Here is a 15,279-nt window from a genome sequence, read left to right on the forward strand (position 1 = left end):
AAATGGTGTTTAGCTTTTTCAATAACAAAACAAAAACGCTTTCAATGTTTTTAAATGATTTAACATGAAGACACATTAACCCTATTATAATTAGCGTTTCAAGTAATTCAAGTGTCTGTTTTCTTCCGCAGCGTAATACAGCACCTTACACCTATGGCCATAAATCATGGGCTCTACTTTTGTTAGACAGATACATGCACAACAACTCATTCCAGACATTTTGCGCGTGCCAATTACGCATTGAGACGGAGCAACTCAGTCGTAAATTAGGCCTATGAACTGTTAAACTTGATAGCTGTTGATGGATTTTGTAAAACAGACCGTAAAACATAAATAAAAGCCCAAATAAGTATTTCACTGTTAGTCTACAACTGTTTTTTACGACGCATGTGACAAATACAATTTGCTTTGAAATCAAAACATTTTTATATGAAAGTCGAAGCCAACAAAAGATGCAGAAACATCTGCGTATAAAGTCAAGTTTTCAATAACTACAAATCTAATTTACCTAATATTGTCATCGGTATGGATTTTCACACAATATACATCTGCATCAGCGCAAATCTATGTAATCTATACCAGCGTATATTATTAGCCCGATTTAATATTAAGCACTTTTGCAAACAAGTACCATTTAAGCATCTTCATGTATGTAGATATAAATAGAAAGGACACTGACTACTGGACACATTTTCTACCAACTGCTTTGCATGCGGTGTCTATTACATTTTGCCTCATATTTCGGGTGAGTAGGGTATATAAGGTCGAGGGCTTGGGCAGGGGGGCTTACACCAGTTGGCAGAATCATCTTTGCGAATCCACTCAAGCCTTAAAGCCAAACCTGAGGTGAGTCTGTTGCAGAGGGATGAATCTTCGTCTTGTCAGGTCGACAACATCTTGCATGTATCTTCAACCCTTCGGCTTTACGACACCTTACTATGGAACGGAACATGATGGAAGCATCTACTATAAAGGCCATCTCAATTAAAGAAACGCAGGACACGTTTTTTGCCTTTGGAATAATCTTGGAACCAAATGGAATGACTAGGCTACATCATTGGGATGATATATCATTCACTGCCTGCAAATCCGGGTTTTGGAATAGAGGACTGTCCATCCTGATGCTCTCTGTTGTGTGAACCTATCCTAATCAAAAGATCAAAAACTAAGCAAAAGAACTAACATTAACCAAAAGATGCAAAACTAACCAAAATAACCAACACTAACCAAAATATCCAAAACGAACCAAAAGAACCAACACTAACCAAAATATCCAGAACTAACCAAAAGAACCAAAACGAACTAAAACTAACAAAAATACCCAACACTAACCGAAATAACCAACTCTAACTAAAAGATCCAAAACTACCCAAAATAACCAAAAATAACTAAAATAATTAAAACTAAGCAAAATAATAGAACTTGATTTTCAGATGTTAATAACAGCACAATAACTATGTTAACTACAACAACTATGTTATTACCATTTAAATGATTAGGAAATGTAATGGTTTAATATAGGGTGCTTCAATCTTCTAAATATCCAACTCTGATAAAGGACAGAGATTCAGCATACTGAAATCAGTCATTGCGGTTGCTGTACAGAAGCAGGTGATGAACAGAAAAACATTTGCTTTGCTGTAACTGATCTTCTCTGCTCCACAGCTAAACATGTCCTTCGCCGGTCTTAACGATGCTGATGTTGCTGCAGCCCTCGCTGCTTGCACAGGTAAACCTCTTATAGATGCCTCAGTTCACTTTCTACTCTCTCTCTCCCTATTGTAGGATCTCTGTGTTTGTGGGCAAGATTGTATATAGCAGGCTTCTTTAATTTTTGTGGTTGATGAGGAGAGAGATGAGAGGGATATAGCACAGAAAAGAGTGGCTAGACGGGAATATTGAACCGTTGCCTCCAGGGGAGTGTGGTCCAGTCTGGGGGCAGCATCTCTACCACTAGACTAGCCATGGGCAAGCGGGCACAGCCCTGCCACAGCAGTATTGTTAAGTATATTTGTAACTGTGAAATCCTCCGACAGCATTTTAATGGATAACTGATCTCCCCACAGCTGCTGACTCCTTCAACCACAAGGCTTTCTTTGCCAAGGTTGGCCTGGCCAGCAAGTCCAGCGATGATGTGAAGAAGGCCTTCTACGTCATTGACCAGGACAAGAGTGGCTTCATTGAGGAGGATGAGCTCAAGTAAGGACCCCTCCGATATTACACTCATCATATAACACCTTTGATCATGTTTCTTAGAGTGAATGTTCCCTTTATAGGGCTTGACTGATTGTTAAGCGTGGGGGCAAAAAAAGGACGTCACTTTAAACCTACCCCTCCGTAGAGAACGGGGTGCCTATTTCTGTCTCAGCAAAATAGAGTCCCCTCCCCCAAAATATGAGTAGAGCAGGAAAGCATCAGTATAGTCTGTGGTTACAGTCTTTTCTTATTTCCTGTTTGTTCTGTATCCATCCAGGCTGTTCCTGCAGAACTTCTCTGCCTCTGCCAGAGCCCTGACTGACGCTGAGACCAAGGCTTTCCTGGCTGACGGGGACAAAGATGGTGATGGCATGATTGGAGTTGATGGTGAGGATTATTCCTTTTTGAAATTTGGGAACGTTATTGCAATCTCAGTTGAAATTGAAAATGAAATGTTGAGTAAGAAATTATTGAACCATTCATATTATTAATACAAAAAATGGTGTGTTGACTTTGGCAGAGTTCGCTGCCATGATCAAGGGATAAATGAAGGCCTGACCAACACCTCTAGATCTGAAGGAACAACTTGACCCAAGACATCCCCCTTTTCATCTTAACACTTTTATACACGTGACTGTTACTGTGTCTGAAATGACACCCTTTCCCAGGCATAATGCAATACCTTTTCCCAGAGCTGATGGGCAAAAGTAGTGCACTGTATTGGGAACAGGGGGTCATATCAGACACAGCCTGTGACTGTCTACCCATAGTGCATCTTTCTGTCCACTATGAATGTAAATGTAGCGTGGCTGTGTCTCTCCCCTGTCCTCATTCATTTGAGTTTTGCTTTCGTGTCCAATCAATGATGCACTTTTTGGGAAATGGACGTCAGACGATATATAGAAAAGAATAAACGTTCTTTTTCAATATGGTGTCTCATCTTTTCTCTACAGTTTGCTTTAATGTTCAGCACCACTCCACATGAGAGTATCTATTTAGACTAGAGGGGGACTTTTGTCATCACCTGACCCACTTGAATAAACCAGCCCGGTTCGGGTCAGTAGGATGGTGCGAAGAGGGTATATTGTTAAGCATCCTCTTACATGATAAATAGCAGCTATTTATCGTCAAACATATCAACACATAGTAACTAAGATGAGGAGACAAGAGGTCAATGGTTGTCCATTGATTTTCTTCTGAGAACTGGAACAGTCATGTGTCATGTAGTGACTAACATGAAGTGGTTACACCTCCAGTCACGTATATTTCTGAGTCACTAAGACAGAATAGATCTTCCTGCTAGTGGTTAACCTGGTCACAAGTTCCTGATAGCCGATAGAGAGCGTCACTCTAGCACAGGTGGGATTGCAAATTCAAATTTTACAGCGGCACCTGTGCACATACCCTACCGTCCTTCGATCCACCGCTGCCATTCATGAGTTTTGGGAAGAGAGATTTTTTTCCCTCCTCTTGTTCATCAGTAATAATTCCATGGCAGTTGTAATCAGTTGCCAGCCTGGCTGACACGACCCAAGTGACCACACAGGAAGAGCTGTGACTTACTCGTCTGGACAGGAGGCTGTTTATTAATGCAATATTCACTTAGAAATTGAGCAAAAGCATTGATTAGTTCTCTCAAATGTATTTTTCTTCTGGTGTGTGAGACATCTTGTTGTTTGGATTTGAAAATCCAATAGTAGTAATGGAAGGGGGTGCCACTCTGGAGTTGTGTGGGACTGTGCCTGTGGCTGTTTGAGTGGGAAAGTCCAGAAGAGAACCAACCTGTAAAAGCACAGCCCCCTTAATTATCAATGTATCGTACTGACAACATAAAAATAGTCTTTCCAGACTCTGAAGTCAGGAGGACTTTGAGTTAGGTGTCAGCCAGACTAATCAGTTGCAGGAGAAAGATTCAGTCCAATGTTCATAAACTAAGCCAATCTCCTCGAGAGGTAAATTCTAACCTAGTCAAAAGTTCCTGATAGCCACTCTGCAGGTGGGATTGCAAATTAAATGTCCATAAACGCATGCAAAACATAACTTTCCAGACGCTATCTTTGCCCATTTATTATCAGCAAAGATTAAAAAAACAGACTGCAACAATTTCATACAGGCAGATGTAATTACTAGGCTCTCCATACATGTGCCAAAGATGGTGGATTATAAAGATGATGCAAAAAGGCCTTTTACCATTGAAAAAAATGGTCACAGTTCTGGTCTATTTCTACCATGCACCAACCAGAAAAATGGCCTGTGGAATGTAACACTTTTTCTATCATCTTTGCCTGTGCCATAGAGATAGTTAGAGGATGCAGCATTGTGGTCGTGTTCCCCAGCTCAAACGTTGCATGCATCAACCAATGGTTGTGTGCAATGTCATCGGCTGTGCCATCGGGATTGCTATAACATATGAAGTGGTTAGCTGATATGTAAAATACCTATCCAGGCGTTGCAAAATCTGGCATTCGTCAGCAACCTCTGGGCAGTGGAACATGTTCTATATCTGTGCCGTTATGGCGCCTGTGAGAGCATGGGCAGCGCTATTAGGGCCATCCCCATTTCGAAACAGTCAATTATCTTTTTCTACTACTTCTATGTTTGTAAACAAACTGAAAGGGTATATACTGCAACCTGGAGGGTGCTTTTGGAACAGTTATAAAGCCAAGGTTGCAGTTATGGAATGTTTGCTCACGAGTGTAATTCATTGGTTGATCTCTCCTGGTGAACCGAATGGCATTTTATGATCCTTCTTTAACCCATAAGAAGTCCCACCCAGTTGAGTACTTCAAAATGGTGAAAGTCCTCAATGTTGTTGCCCCTGCTAAAATGGGCTTGTGGGCACTTGGGTACACATGACCAGTGAACAATAACCCGTGCCTCTAGTGTAGGCCTACAAGGCTAAAGACAGACAAACTATAGACAAAACAACACAAAAACCACATTAGTAGGCCAAAATTGCCCCGAAATATTCAAATGAGTCATGGCCAATTATTCACTGTTATATATGCTTATTAAATATCAATAAGGGATGAGTCTGATTTCTATTTAATTTCTAAACCCCACATTGATTCCAGTTTGATTCAGGCGCCATGTTGAAGGCTCTGCATTTGCAGAAAAAAAACACTAGGTAGTGTCCAAGTCAAACGATCTGAAGCCAGAGGCACTGTCTGGCATTGAATAAAGCTGTCTTTTTGTGATGTACGTTTCACAAACCTGTTATGCAGCCCAGTTTCCATGACATAGCTGTGCAATTGGTTTTTGGCCTTTACATACGTATTTTCACTTATCATCAGGATTCCCATCATGTAACAAGAGCTGTCAGTCAAGAGATTAATGGTTGGTAAAAGGTTGGACTGGGTTTGGGGTCGAGTATAATGGAGAATAATAATTCCCTTGGTCCTCATTATATATGTATCTTCCGTCCACCTTCATTTTATCCTGACTAAATCAAGTCATGAGAGATACTGCTGCTGCGTCTGATGTTTTGAGAGCCTGCTATGTTGCACATCCCTCACCGCAGCCAAGCTGGTTGTTATAGCGACCAGGTGGAATCACCAGCACAGTGCAGGTTGAGTGAATTTATCTTCACGAGGAAGAATACTGTGTGTGGGCTATTCACCTTTACAGTGAAATTGAACACTGTTTGGTACCCTGAGAGTTTAACAAGGCCATACAGTAAAGAGATGCAGTACATAGCGTAAACATTTCATACTGTTTTATTCTAACCATTTCCTGCATGTTCATAAACTAAAATCACCTAAAACAGTAAAATAATGTGTACAGTAGCGTTATATCACTTGCACTAAGTACTGAGCTTAAGATATACACTACATGGCCATATACACTAGGGCTCTGTACAAACCAGTCATGTTCTTCCACACTGATCTCAACAAACAATTTTTGTATAGATCTCGCTTTGTGCATGGGGGCATTGTCATGCTGAAACAGGAAATGGCTCTCTTTTTCAACAAAGTGTGCAGCACAGAATCAGCGTTAAGATTTCCCTTAACTGGAACTAAGGGGCCTAGCCCGAACCGCCCCAGACCATTAATCTTCCTCCACCAAACTTTACAGTTGGCACTGTGCATTTGGGCAGCTAGCGTTCTCCTGGCATCTGCCAAACCCAGATTTGTCCGTCGGACTGCCAGATGGTGAAGCGTGATTCATCACTCCAGAGAACGCGTTTCCACTACTCCAGAGTCCAATGGCGTCTAGCTTTACACCACTCCAGCCAATGCATGGCATTGCGTATGGTGATTTTAGGCTTGTGTGTGGCAGCTCGGCCATGGAATCCAATTTCATTAAGCTCCCGACGAATAGTTATTGTGCTGAAGTCCCCTCCAGAGGCAGTTTGGAACTCGGTAGTGAGTGTTGCAACCGAGGACAGATTATTTTTATGCGCTACTCCTAGAAATTTCCACTACACAATAACAGTACTAAACCAGGGCAGCTCTAGCAGGGCAGAAATTTGATGAACTGACTTCCTGGAAAGGTGGCACCCTATGACCAGGCCATTCTAATGCCAAAGTTTGTCTATGGAGATTGCATGACTGTGTGCTTGATTTTATACACCTGTCGGCATGGGTGTGGCTGAAATAGCTGAATCCACACATTTTTAAGGCGTGTCCACATACTTTTGTATATAGTGTATCAGATAATCTGGCCCCATATGCTCCCACTTGGTTTTTGATAGAATAGTAGGGGAATTAATATTTTGGGACTTCTTGGGCAATGCCAATTTTTATCTTTTTATCTTCTATTGATGATTTGTTAATATTATTTATCAATGTTAAATACCTACATAATTTGTTACCAATAAAACTATAGGTCAAATATGTATATTTACACGTGGTGGGGGGAGAGAGAGAGTGAGAGAGAGACAGAGAGAGATGCGTAAAACACTTGTCTGCTTGCTATAGCAAAAGGGCGGTACAGGTTTCAGTATTTACACGCATCAACCAGTCAAGGCAAATATTTAAATAGTAGGCTAACGGTTAATTGGTTAGGTAAGCAATTCGAAAGTGGCCTGGCTGTGAGAATTTGATACACGGACAGGTAACTTAAGCATTGCAGATTTTCGGTGTTTCCAGTCCATATATAAATTCTAATCGGCAGTCATCAGTCACCACACCTTACATATTCTGGTTTGGACACCGGCGAGGCAAGATCATCAAAGCGGTGAGTAGGATAAAGAACTGATCGAGTTTTTGGTGTGATGTGTGCGTGTGGTTACTTTGCCGACCAAGTGAGTGATGCTCAGGTAGTCTAGTGCGGTTCAGATGATACACCGCAGAGGAAGTTGCAGGTCCGTTTACCTGGCTGACACTCTCTTAGGTCATTTTTCTCGCAATTTGTGTTTTTAACAGGATTTTTGTTTTAAGGTTTTCCTGAAGTAGCCAATACCTTTCTTAATCCACTTAGTAGTCACAATTACGCATCTGCATCCATAAATGTTGTTGCGTGTTTATCGATAGTAACCTTTTTGCCAGGTAATTTCAAATCGTTTACATCAGACGAATCGTATCGAGCAGCCAGATTACACCAAAGCAGACAGAACAGGGACATCAACATCAGTCAAAGTGACATCAACAGATTATCAGAGCAAGGAGAGGGAAGAGGTTGACAGAGAAAAACAAACTAAAGCAGTCGGTTTTAGAAATCAACGCCTCGTAGGGAGAGAGAGGGAAATACAGGTAGGTTTGAACATATTATGTGTTGTTCAATTCAGTGCAGTGTTGTTTGTTGTGGTTACTTGAAATGAATTGATTTGAGAAATGTTCAGAAGAATATTCTTAAGAAATGGATGTGTAGCATTGCCTTGCATTGTGTAACATTGCATACATTTGATTTGATATGTTATGTTAAGATACATTTCGTATCAAGGCATTATTATTGGCATAGCCTGCTGTTCATCCTTATGTAATCCAGCTGCTTTTTTTCAATGAATGCAGTCTGGGATTACTAAGTGATATTCTCTAAATGATTAGACTGGACCTGACTCTTTGAAGTGTGTGTGTGTGTGTGTGTGTGTGTGTGTGTGTGTGTGTGTGTGTGTGTGTGTGTGTGTGTGTGTGTGTGTGTGTGTGTGTGTGTGTGTGTGTGTGTGAATAATTTACTCCGTTGTTCCTCTGTCCAATAGGATTAATATGTCACTCACTTCTATCCTTTCCGCTGAGGCTATTGAGAATGCCGTCAAGGAGTTCCAAGGTAGGTCTTACCTCAGGACTGCCTGATAGAGTTATAGAGAAAGAGAGAGCGAGAGAGAATGAGAGACAAACAGAGAGGAGAGAGATGGTAGGGTTGTAACAGACTATGATCATGTACTGTAGAGAGTTATTGTTAGTCAGAAGAGAGTGCTTCCTACTCAGTAGTAGGCTGGCAGTCGCCCACAGACTATTGCACTAGAATTTAGCATCCTGAGGATGGGTTTAGTCCATATTCTGGGGTGAAAAGGACTCTTTAAGAAGAGTGTGCCAGCCTGTAAAGAGAGAGACACACAGGGGTAAATCTCCAGTCTGGACTGCACCACGCTATCTTTTAAGCTCATCAGGGAGTCAACCTTGCCTGAACTCTAACCCGGGTGTGTATGCGCGCTGTGTGTGCATGCAGTGGTTCATTTATGGGTGCATGTGTTCTCCCTCACTCCCTTCAGCCCCAGACTCCTTCAGCTTTAAGAAGTTTTCCCAGCTGTGTGGCCTGACCTCCAAGTCTCCCAAAGAAGTCAAAGATGTCTTCCAGATCCTTGACGATGACAACAGTGGCTTCCTCGAGGAGTCAGAGCTCAAGTATGACATTTGGAGTAATACTTTAGAAGGAGGGACACTTTCCTGTGCTTCCTGTAATGATAATACATGGGCGTTTTACTGACACCTTTATTCAAAGTGACTTACCGTTAACACATCAATTCATTTGGGTATATGTGGCCCCGGTGGGATTCAAAGCTATAACTGTTCCAATGAGCAGATGCTTTTACCCATAGCAACTCACAGTACAGTGAGCACATACCATACATTTTTATGAAGATTACTTGATCCCTGCGGGAATTGAACCCATGACCTTGGCTTTGTCAGCGGCACACTCTTACCAGCAAATCCACACAGGACCACCAACTGTGCCGGCGGCAACCTGGTGAGCCATCAGAACCACAGAGAGCATTTCTATGCTGAGTGACAGGAGACTTAATAATATTTAATACAATGACCTATTTTTTTGTTGCCCAGCACAACAAATGTCAATGAGATCAAATTCTACAATTCCACTCCCCTGTCATTTTAATGGAAAGCTACCATTAAGCCTTAGTATAATCCATGGGTAAAAAACTATAATTATTATATATTTGCATTATATAATGTGCTGTCTACATTATATAAATGTGCCAGCCAGCTGAACTTAAGACACCAACTGTATGACCCAAGTGCAGCTGAGTTCATGGATGGATGCAGTATAGCAGAGTTTTCACTCAATTCACTTTCCCTCACCTCCTATGAGAATGCATATAGAGACTGTGCAGCAAAAAAAAAAGACTATATTGTTACAAAGCTGGCAAGAGACCAGGCTGAGCATTGTGCCAGAGAGTAGATAATTTGATGTTTCGGCTATATAATCTAGCTATATTACTTTCAATCCTTGTTAAACTGGAACCAAATAACCTTTATGCCTAAAAGGGCTGTGCTGGAACACAAGTTGTGTGTGTGTGTGTGTGTGAGACAGACGCCTGCTACAGTATGTGTGAGGCTCACAAATATGCTTGTATATGTGTGTGTGTTATGATTGTGTGTACTCTGTTTGTGTGTGTGTACTTCCCTAGGTTCTTCCTGCAACGGTTTGTCCCCGGGGCGCGGACGCTGACGGACGCTGAGTGCAAAGGCTTACTGTCTGCAGCTGATGATGACAACGATGGCAAGATCGGAGTAGAAGGTGAGTGACTTTCCGCAATCACCTGCAGGCTGGGGTATTATCATGAGCCAATTGGTTAAGGCTGTTAGTATTTCCTTGTAGGGATTTTGATGAGCAGGAGACCAAGATTCTTTGAGATCCACTGTACATTTTGGGAGTCTCTTGGTTTTGACGGTTTTCCAACAGAAAAGATACAGAAGGCTAAAATTTGAATCAAATAGTTTAAAGTTCTATCCTGACTATTGCAAATCCTGTTTTTGTGTGGAAGACTACTATTGAATCTAAGCCAACATTCACAAACTTGGCGTTGGCCATGACTATGTCTTTCTTCATATTTATGGCAATGTATGGCTATGTGTATTTTGTAATATGAGATTAACGCTATGCTCTTTAGAGTTGTAATCCGCCCTGACCACTGTCAACTCAGATGTATGGCTTTTAGTAAGGGCCCTGAGTTGGCAGAAAAGAGTATGGATAGAGGATGAGCTGTAGAGACACTCAATGTTTCAGGTCAAGAGGAAGGCATTGGGACAGCCCTTGTAGAGTATACTGTATATAGAGTAGTGTTTGTGTGCTCGTGTGTCTATATTCCCGTATGTTTTGTGCTAGGTTTTGAGGGTGACAAAAACAAATTGTGGAGCTTATACAGATGCTCTTAATGGCAATGCTATTTGGCCTCATTGGCAAGCAGAGATCCAAAAGACACAGCCTCCAGTAGACCTAGGTTAAAATAGTATTAGAAACCTTTCATATACTTTTAGCGTTTGATTGAGCCTACATGGAGTGCCAGATGGGCGAAGTTTGCACTTTTGGGTCTATTCCATTGATCCCAATACACCTGACAAGCTCAATCAAACACAGCTAAAGCAATCAAAAGATTTCAAATACTATTTGAACCCTGGTCTGGTCCTCCAGATGCTATATTAATGGCCACCAGCCAGATTTGAGCAATATCTAGGGCTGCATAGACTGGCTGGGATTACATAACCGGATGAAGGAATCAGACAGCGTCTAAACATTATTCCAATCTCTGGTTCCAAACCAACTATTTGGTTCAGGGTCATTTTGTCAGCTTTTTGGCACTTACCTCTGTTTAAGGAATAACAAACAAACAAAAAGTTTTACAAGTGTTTGTGTTATGTAAGGTTTGAATTCGATGTTGTTCTGCTTAATCCCACATATTTCTGACAAGGGAGCAAATTAATTCTGTGAAAAACACTAATGTATGCACATGATGGTATGCATAAGATGATTACAAGGTTGGATTGCGAATAAGCTACAAACTGATTTGCATTAACATTTTTGGTCATATTGCATATTATAATTCAATCATGTAAATTGCGTAGATTATGCTTTCAAACCAGACAAAACACAGCAACCAAAACACTAATGGTGAATTCTCATTGAAGAACCCATACCGTTACATATGTAGGCCAAAGAGGATTTAGTTATATGCTGTCTGTTCAAGTGATTTAGATGAGCAACATTTCCAAAAGGCTGTTTTGATGTCGCTCATCTCTGAATGTTCATATTCTAATCCATAATTGGAACTCATCTCAGAATCTTTCTCTCCTGCCACAGAATTCCTGATCATGGTCCAGTCCTGAGTTCCATGGGAGCAGGAAGAGCAGCAGGTCTTCATTCTCCTCTCCAACTTCCAGACTCCAGTCAACTTCCTCAAGCCTACAGCAGCCTCCATTCCCAGGAATTTGTTTTTCTCTGTCCTTGTGCTTGAATTGTGCCCTTAAATTATTATTAGTTTTTATCAGAGCCCCTCTCTTTTTCATCCATGAAACCATTTTTACTTGCCTTTTGATTACGTTCTAGGAGATTGTATAGCTGCGTCGCCCCATATTTCTTTCCAATGCACACTACATTGTCGATCAAAAAGATGAATAAACACATTGTAACTTAGTGGCGAATTGCATTTTTCTTTCAAACACAACTGCTGAACATTTGCATCTGTTAAATTCCTGTATTGTAACCATACAACAGATGCCATGTAAGGAAGTGCTATATGTTACAATGAACTGAATGTGCACATTACCCTTGAAGGAGTGCATAATTAAATGTAGAATTTCTGCTAATCCTGACTGGAAATCAATTTAATGTGCTATTACTTTGTTACTTAGTGTTACCTAAAATGTTAACATACATGGAGAGCTGCTATGTTAGTTGTAACATTGTGTAACACCGTTCTGTCCATCCGAATCACATTATGAATACACTACAGCTTGTATGACCCAGTGGTCTGTCTTAGCTGTGTAAAGCTCACATCATGTTTACAATGGTTAACATCATCGCTAGCTCAGGTTGGTTTCCCAGCAACATCCCACCTATACATAGATCTACTGCACATGAAACGGAAAACAAGATACCATTGGAGCGCCCATTCAGACAACTGGGTCGAAGGAGTAAGTGAAAACCTTGCCTGCTGTTTCTGGCAATCAAGTGTAAAGGGAGCTGTTCTGTTGTATTTCCCTCCGTGTTTAGAGTAAGTATCTAGTAAAAGTGAGACGGTGACCTTACCAGTCTGTCTCTAGTTATATTGGGTAACACCTTGTCGGCTACACCACATTAGGTTTGTGTGTGTGTTTTTGGGACAGCTGTCATAAAGGGCTAATGATCAACACTGAGCATAAGATTATTCCATTGAATTTACAAGATTTGTTTTCATACATTTATTTGAATATTTGATAATTAGGTGATTCATATATTAATAGTTTACTGAAAATATCCTTGTTTATTCTTCAGTTTCATCAGAACAATAGAAACCTTATTTTGTGATTGACAGAAAAGTCAATAATTCATAAAGGGATCTTGCTCATTGTTTATCCAGGAATAGGCCTGGAATAACAGTGTTAAAGGGGCAGTTGCTTCACCCATTTTTGAACTTCTGAATGAATGAAATGTACCCATTGATTCTTGAAGAATATAACTTATACAATAAATGCCCCATGAGCTTAGTTCAACTGTCATACCCCATCAGAATCCAAAATATAAGCTTGTTTCACTGAAATGTTTGTAAACAAAGTAAATGTAAACAAAATTGCAAACAAAACTATACATCATGGCTGATCATTCCTTGCATCCATACCTTGGTTTACGAATGTGAGTGTGGTTCCACTTCTCCAGCCCTATTCCTCAGCTTTTTACCGAAACGGGTGGGGAGGACACGTTTTTTCAACTCCTGATTGACGCTTTAAAGATTTAAAGCAAATTGAGGTGACACAAAGGGAGGGGACAGAGGGTGCAGGTTAAGGTTACAGTATCCAGGGCCTCTCACTTTCTTGATGGAAAGACTACCCCTCAGGTTTCTGTTGAATGAATTAAACTTAAAGTGATGAGACAGAAAGATGAAACAGAGCCAGTTCCAAAGAATTGGGAATTAGAATACTAGAATGGACAGACAGAGCTAGTTCCATAGAATTAGGATACTAGAATGGACATGAACCTTTTTATGATGGTCTAAAGGTCAGCCCATTTGGTCAGGGAGTTGGTCAACCATGGTTTGCCAGTGCTGTGATAACTTGTGCAAAATAAAGAATTTGAAGAATTGATCAGCACTGTTTTAGAGGAATGATTCCATTACTTTTTCAAACTAACTGCCAATGTGCCATTCAAACAATTCAGTCAATCCATAACCATGTTCTGGCTGAAATCAGTTGATGATAGGACTTAGACAAGTTGTAAATGGAACAAGTACTGACATTGTATAATAGCACTTACAGCTTTTCAAGAAAACAAATGTAGATATTTATGGTCTGTTTCCGTCAGGGGTTGGAACCCAAATCATTTTCCAATTGTTTCATTCTGAACAGAACACACATTTTTTCAGTTTTGTTGCAGTGTTCCGACCAGGAAAATAAAGTTCTGAACCAGTTTGAATAAAAAAAAAATGTTAAAAAAAGTTACATTTAATATTGTTCCTTTTTCAACCTGTGAAATCAACTTTTTTTTAACATTTAGCTCAGACTTCACCAATCAGTGCAGATCGAGCAGGCAAGCTAGTGGTTTACATGCGTGATGGACAAAAAGGTGTAGACAATAGCGCAAGACGCAACTGAAATTTTGTGGGTGGGGAGAGAGCAAGCGAGGCTTGAGGATAATTGAAAAGCTTTGTCTCTTATGACATGCATTATATGAATTAGGTCCACATAATTATACCTAGGAGGAGAGGCTTCTATGAAGGACCATTGAATGTCCTTTGAGTTAGCTAGCTAACAAGCTTGTGTGTGCAGAGCGGCACCAGAATTAAAAACATCTTACCTTTTTGTAGTTAATAAATCCAACGTGAAATGTGATAACCAGGCCTATAGTTTCTTTAACTAGCATTGAAAAAGTGTATCCTTTCTTTTCTAGCTAATTAAAAACATCTCCCTATCTTATGAATCAAGCTAGTAACTTCAGGGGCAGGTAAAACACGTTTGAAGGTAAGACCCAGGTGCAGACAATGTCAAAGTAACAAGTTTATGAATTCAAACATGGGCAGTCAAATGTACAGGACGGCAGGCAGGCTCAGAGTCAGGGCAGGCAGAGATCGGTAATCCAGAGTAGTGGGGCAAAGGTACAGGACGGCAGACAGGCTCAGAGTCAGGGCAGGCAGAGGTCGGTAACCCAGAGTAGTGGGGCAAAGGTACAGGACGGCAGACAGGCAGAGGTCGGTAACCCAGAGTTGTGGGGCAAAGGTACAGGACGGCAGACAGGCAGAGGTCGGTAACCCAGAGTAGTGGGGCAAAGGTACAGGACGGCAGACAGGCAGAGGTCGGTAACCCAGAGTAGTGGGGCAAAGGTACAGGACGGCAGAGGTCGGTAATCCAGAGTAGTGGGGCAAAGGTGCAGAGGCAGGGCAAAACCAGGCAACCATGCACCAGGGGAAAAGCATCAGTAGGTATGAATGAACAAAATGAACTGGCAACAGACAAACAGCGATCAGGGGATAATGGGGAAGATGGGCAACACCTGGAGGGGGTGGAGACAATCACAAAGACAGGTGAAACAGATCAGGGTGTGACACAGGTAGCCTAATCAATCACAAGCAAGGATTTAAATTTTGCAGGCAAACACTGAAATACCTTTCTGAGTGACTGAGTGAGGGCTTTGTATAGGTGCTTTGTTGTGGGACTAGAAAAAAATGGCTGGAATGAAAAATATCATTATTAACCAGTTCCCATGCTTTTAAAATTA

The 15,279-nt window shown here is 41.0% G+C and overlaps 2 protein-coding genes across 3 annotated transcripts; both read left to right on the forward strand.

The window, feature by feature from the left end:
- The first annotated feature begins 707 nt into the window (after nt 1-707).
- On the forward strand, nt 708-3,123 carry LOC115201382 (parvalbumin beta 2). Its single transcript, XM_029764961.1, has 5 exons — nt 708-846; nt 1,666-1,729; nt 2,067-2,199; nt 2,474-2,583; nt 2,717-3,123. The coding sequence occupies exons 2-5, from the start codon at nt 1,672-1,674 to the stop codon at nt 2,740-2,742; spliced, it is 327 nt and encodes a 108-aa protein (XP_029620821.1). The 5' UTR covers nt 708-846; nt 1,666-1,671; the 3' UTR covers nt 2,743-3,123.
- Nucleotides 3,124-7,083: 3,960 nt separating this feature from the next.
- Nucleotides 7,084-12,007, forward strand: pvalb9 (parvalbumin 9). Of its 2 annotated transcripts, XM_029764964.1 has the most exons (6): nt 7,084-7,374; nt 7,686-7,889; nt 8,336-8,403; nt 8,849-8,981; nt 10,004-10,113; nt 11,674-12,007. In XM_029764964.1, the coding sequence occupies exons 3-6, from the start codon at nt 8,343-8,345 to the stop codon at nt 11,697-11,699; spliced, it is 330 nt and encodes a 109-aa protein (XP_029620824.1). In that variant the 5' UTR covers nt 7,084-7,374; nt 7,686-7,889; nt 8,336-8,342; the 3' UTR covers nt 11,700-12,007. The 2 variants fall into 2 exon arrangements, with proteins under 2 accessions (XP_029620824.1, XP_029620823.1); XM_029764963.1 differs by lacking the exon at nt 7,686-7,889 and having other exon boundaries at nt 7,086-7,374.
- Nucleotides 12,008-15,279: the final 3,272 nt, after the last annotated feature.

Source organism: Salmo trutta, chromosome 10 (genome assembly GCF_901001165.1).
Source record: "Salmo trutta chromosome 10, fSalTru1.1, whole genome shotgun sequence".
NCBI classification, from domain to species: Eukaryota; Metazoa; Chordata; class Actinopteri; order Salmoniformes; family Salmonidae; genus Salmo; species Salmo trutta.

Excerpts from the sequence above, each read along its gene's own strand:
- pvalb9 (XM_029764964.1), top strand. The coding sequence starts at position 8,343 with ATGTCACTCACTTCTATCCTTTCCGCTGAGGCTATTGAGAATGCCGTC. Across the intron at positions 8,404-8,848 it reads TGCCGTCAAGGAGTTCCAAG|CCCCAGACTCCTTCAGCTTT; the intron begins GTAGGTCTTACC and ends CACTCCCTTCAG. Across the intron at positions 10,114-11,673 it reads TGGCAAGATCGGAGTAGAAG|AATTCCTGATCATGGTCCAG; the intron begins GTGAGTGACTTT and ends CTCCTGCCACAG.
- LOC115201382 (XM_029764961.1), top strand. The coding sequence starts at position 1,672 with ATGTCCTTCGCCGGTCTTAACGATGCTGATGTTGCTGCAGCCCTCGCT. Across the intron at positions 1,730-2,066 it reads AGCCCTCGCTGCTTGCACAG|CTGCTGACTCCTTCAACCAC; the intron begins GTAAACCTCTTA and ends ATCTCCCCACAG. Across the intron at positions 2,200-2,473 it reads ATTGAGGAGGATGAGCTCAA|GCTGTTCCTGCAGAACTTCT; the intron begins GTAAGGACCCCT and ends GTATCCATCCAG.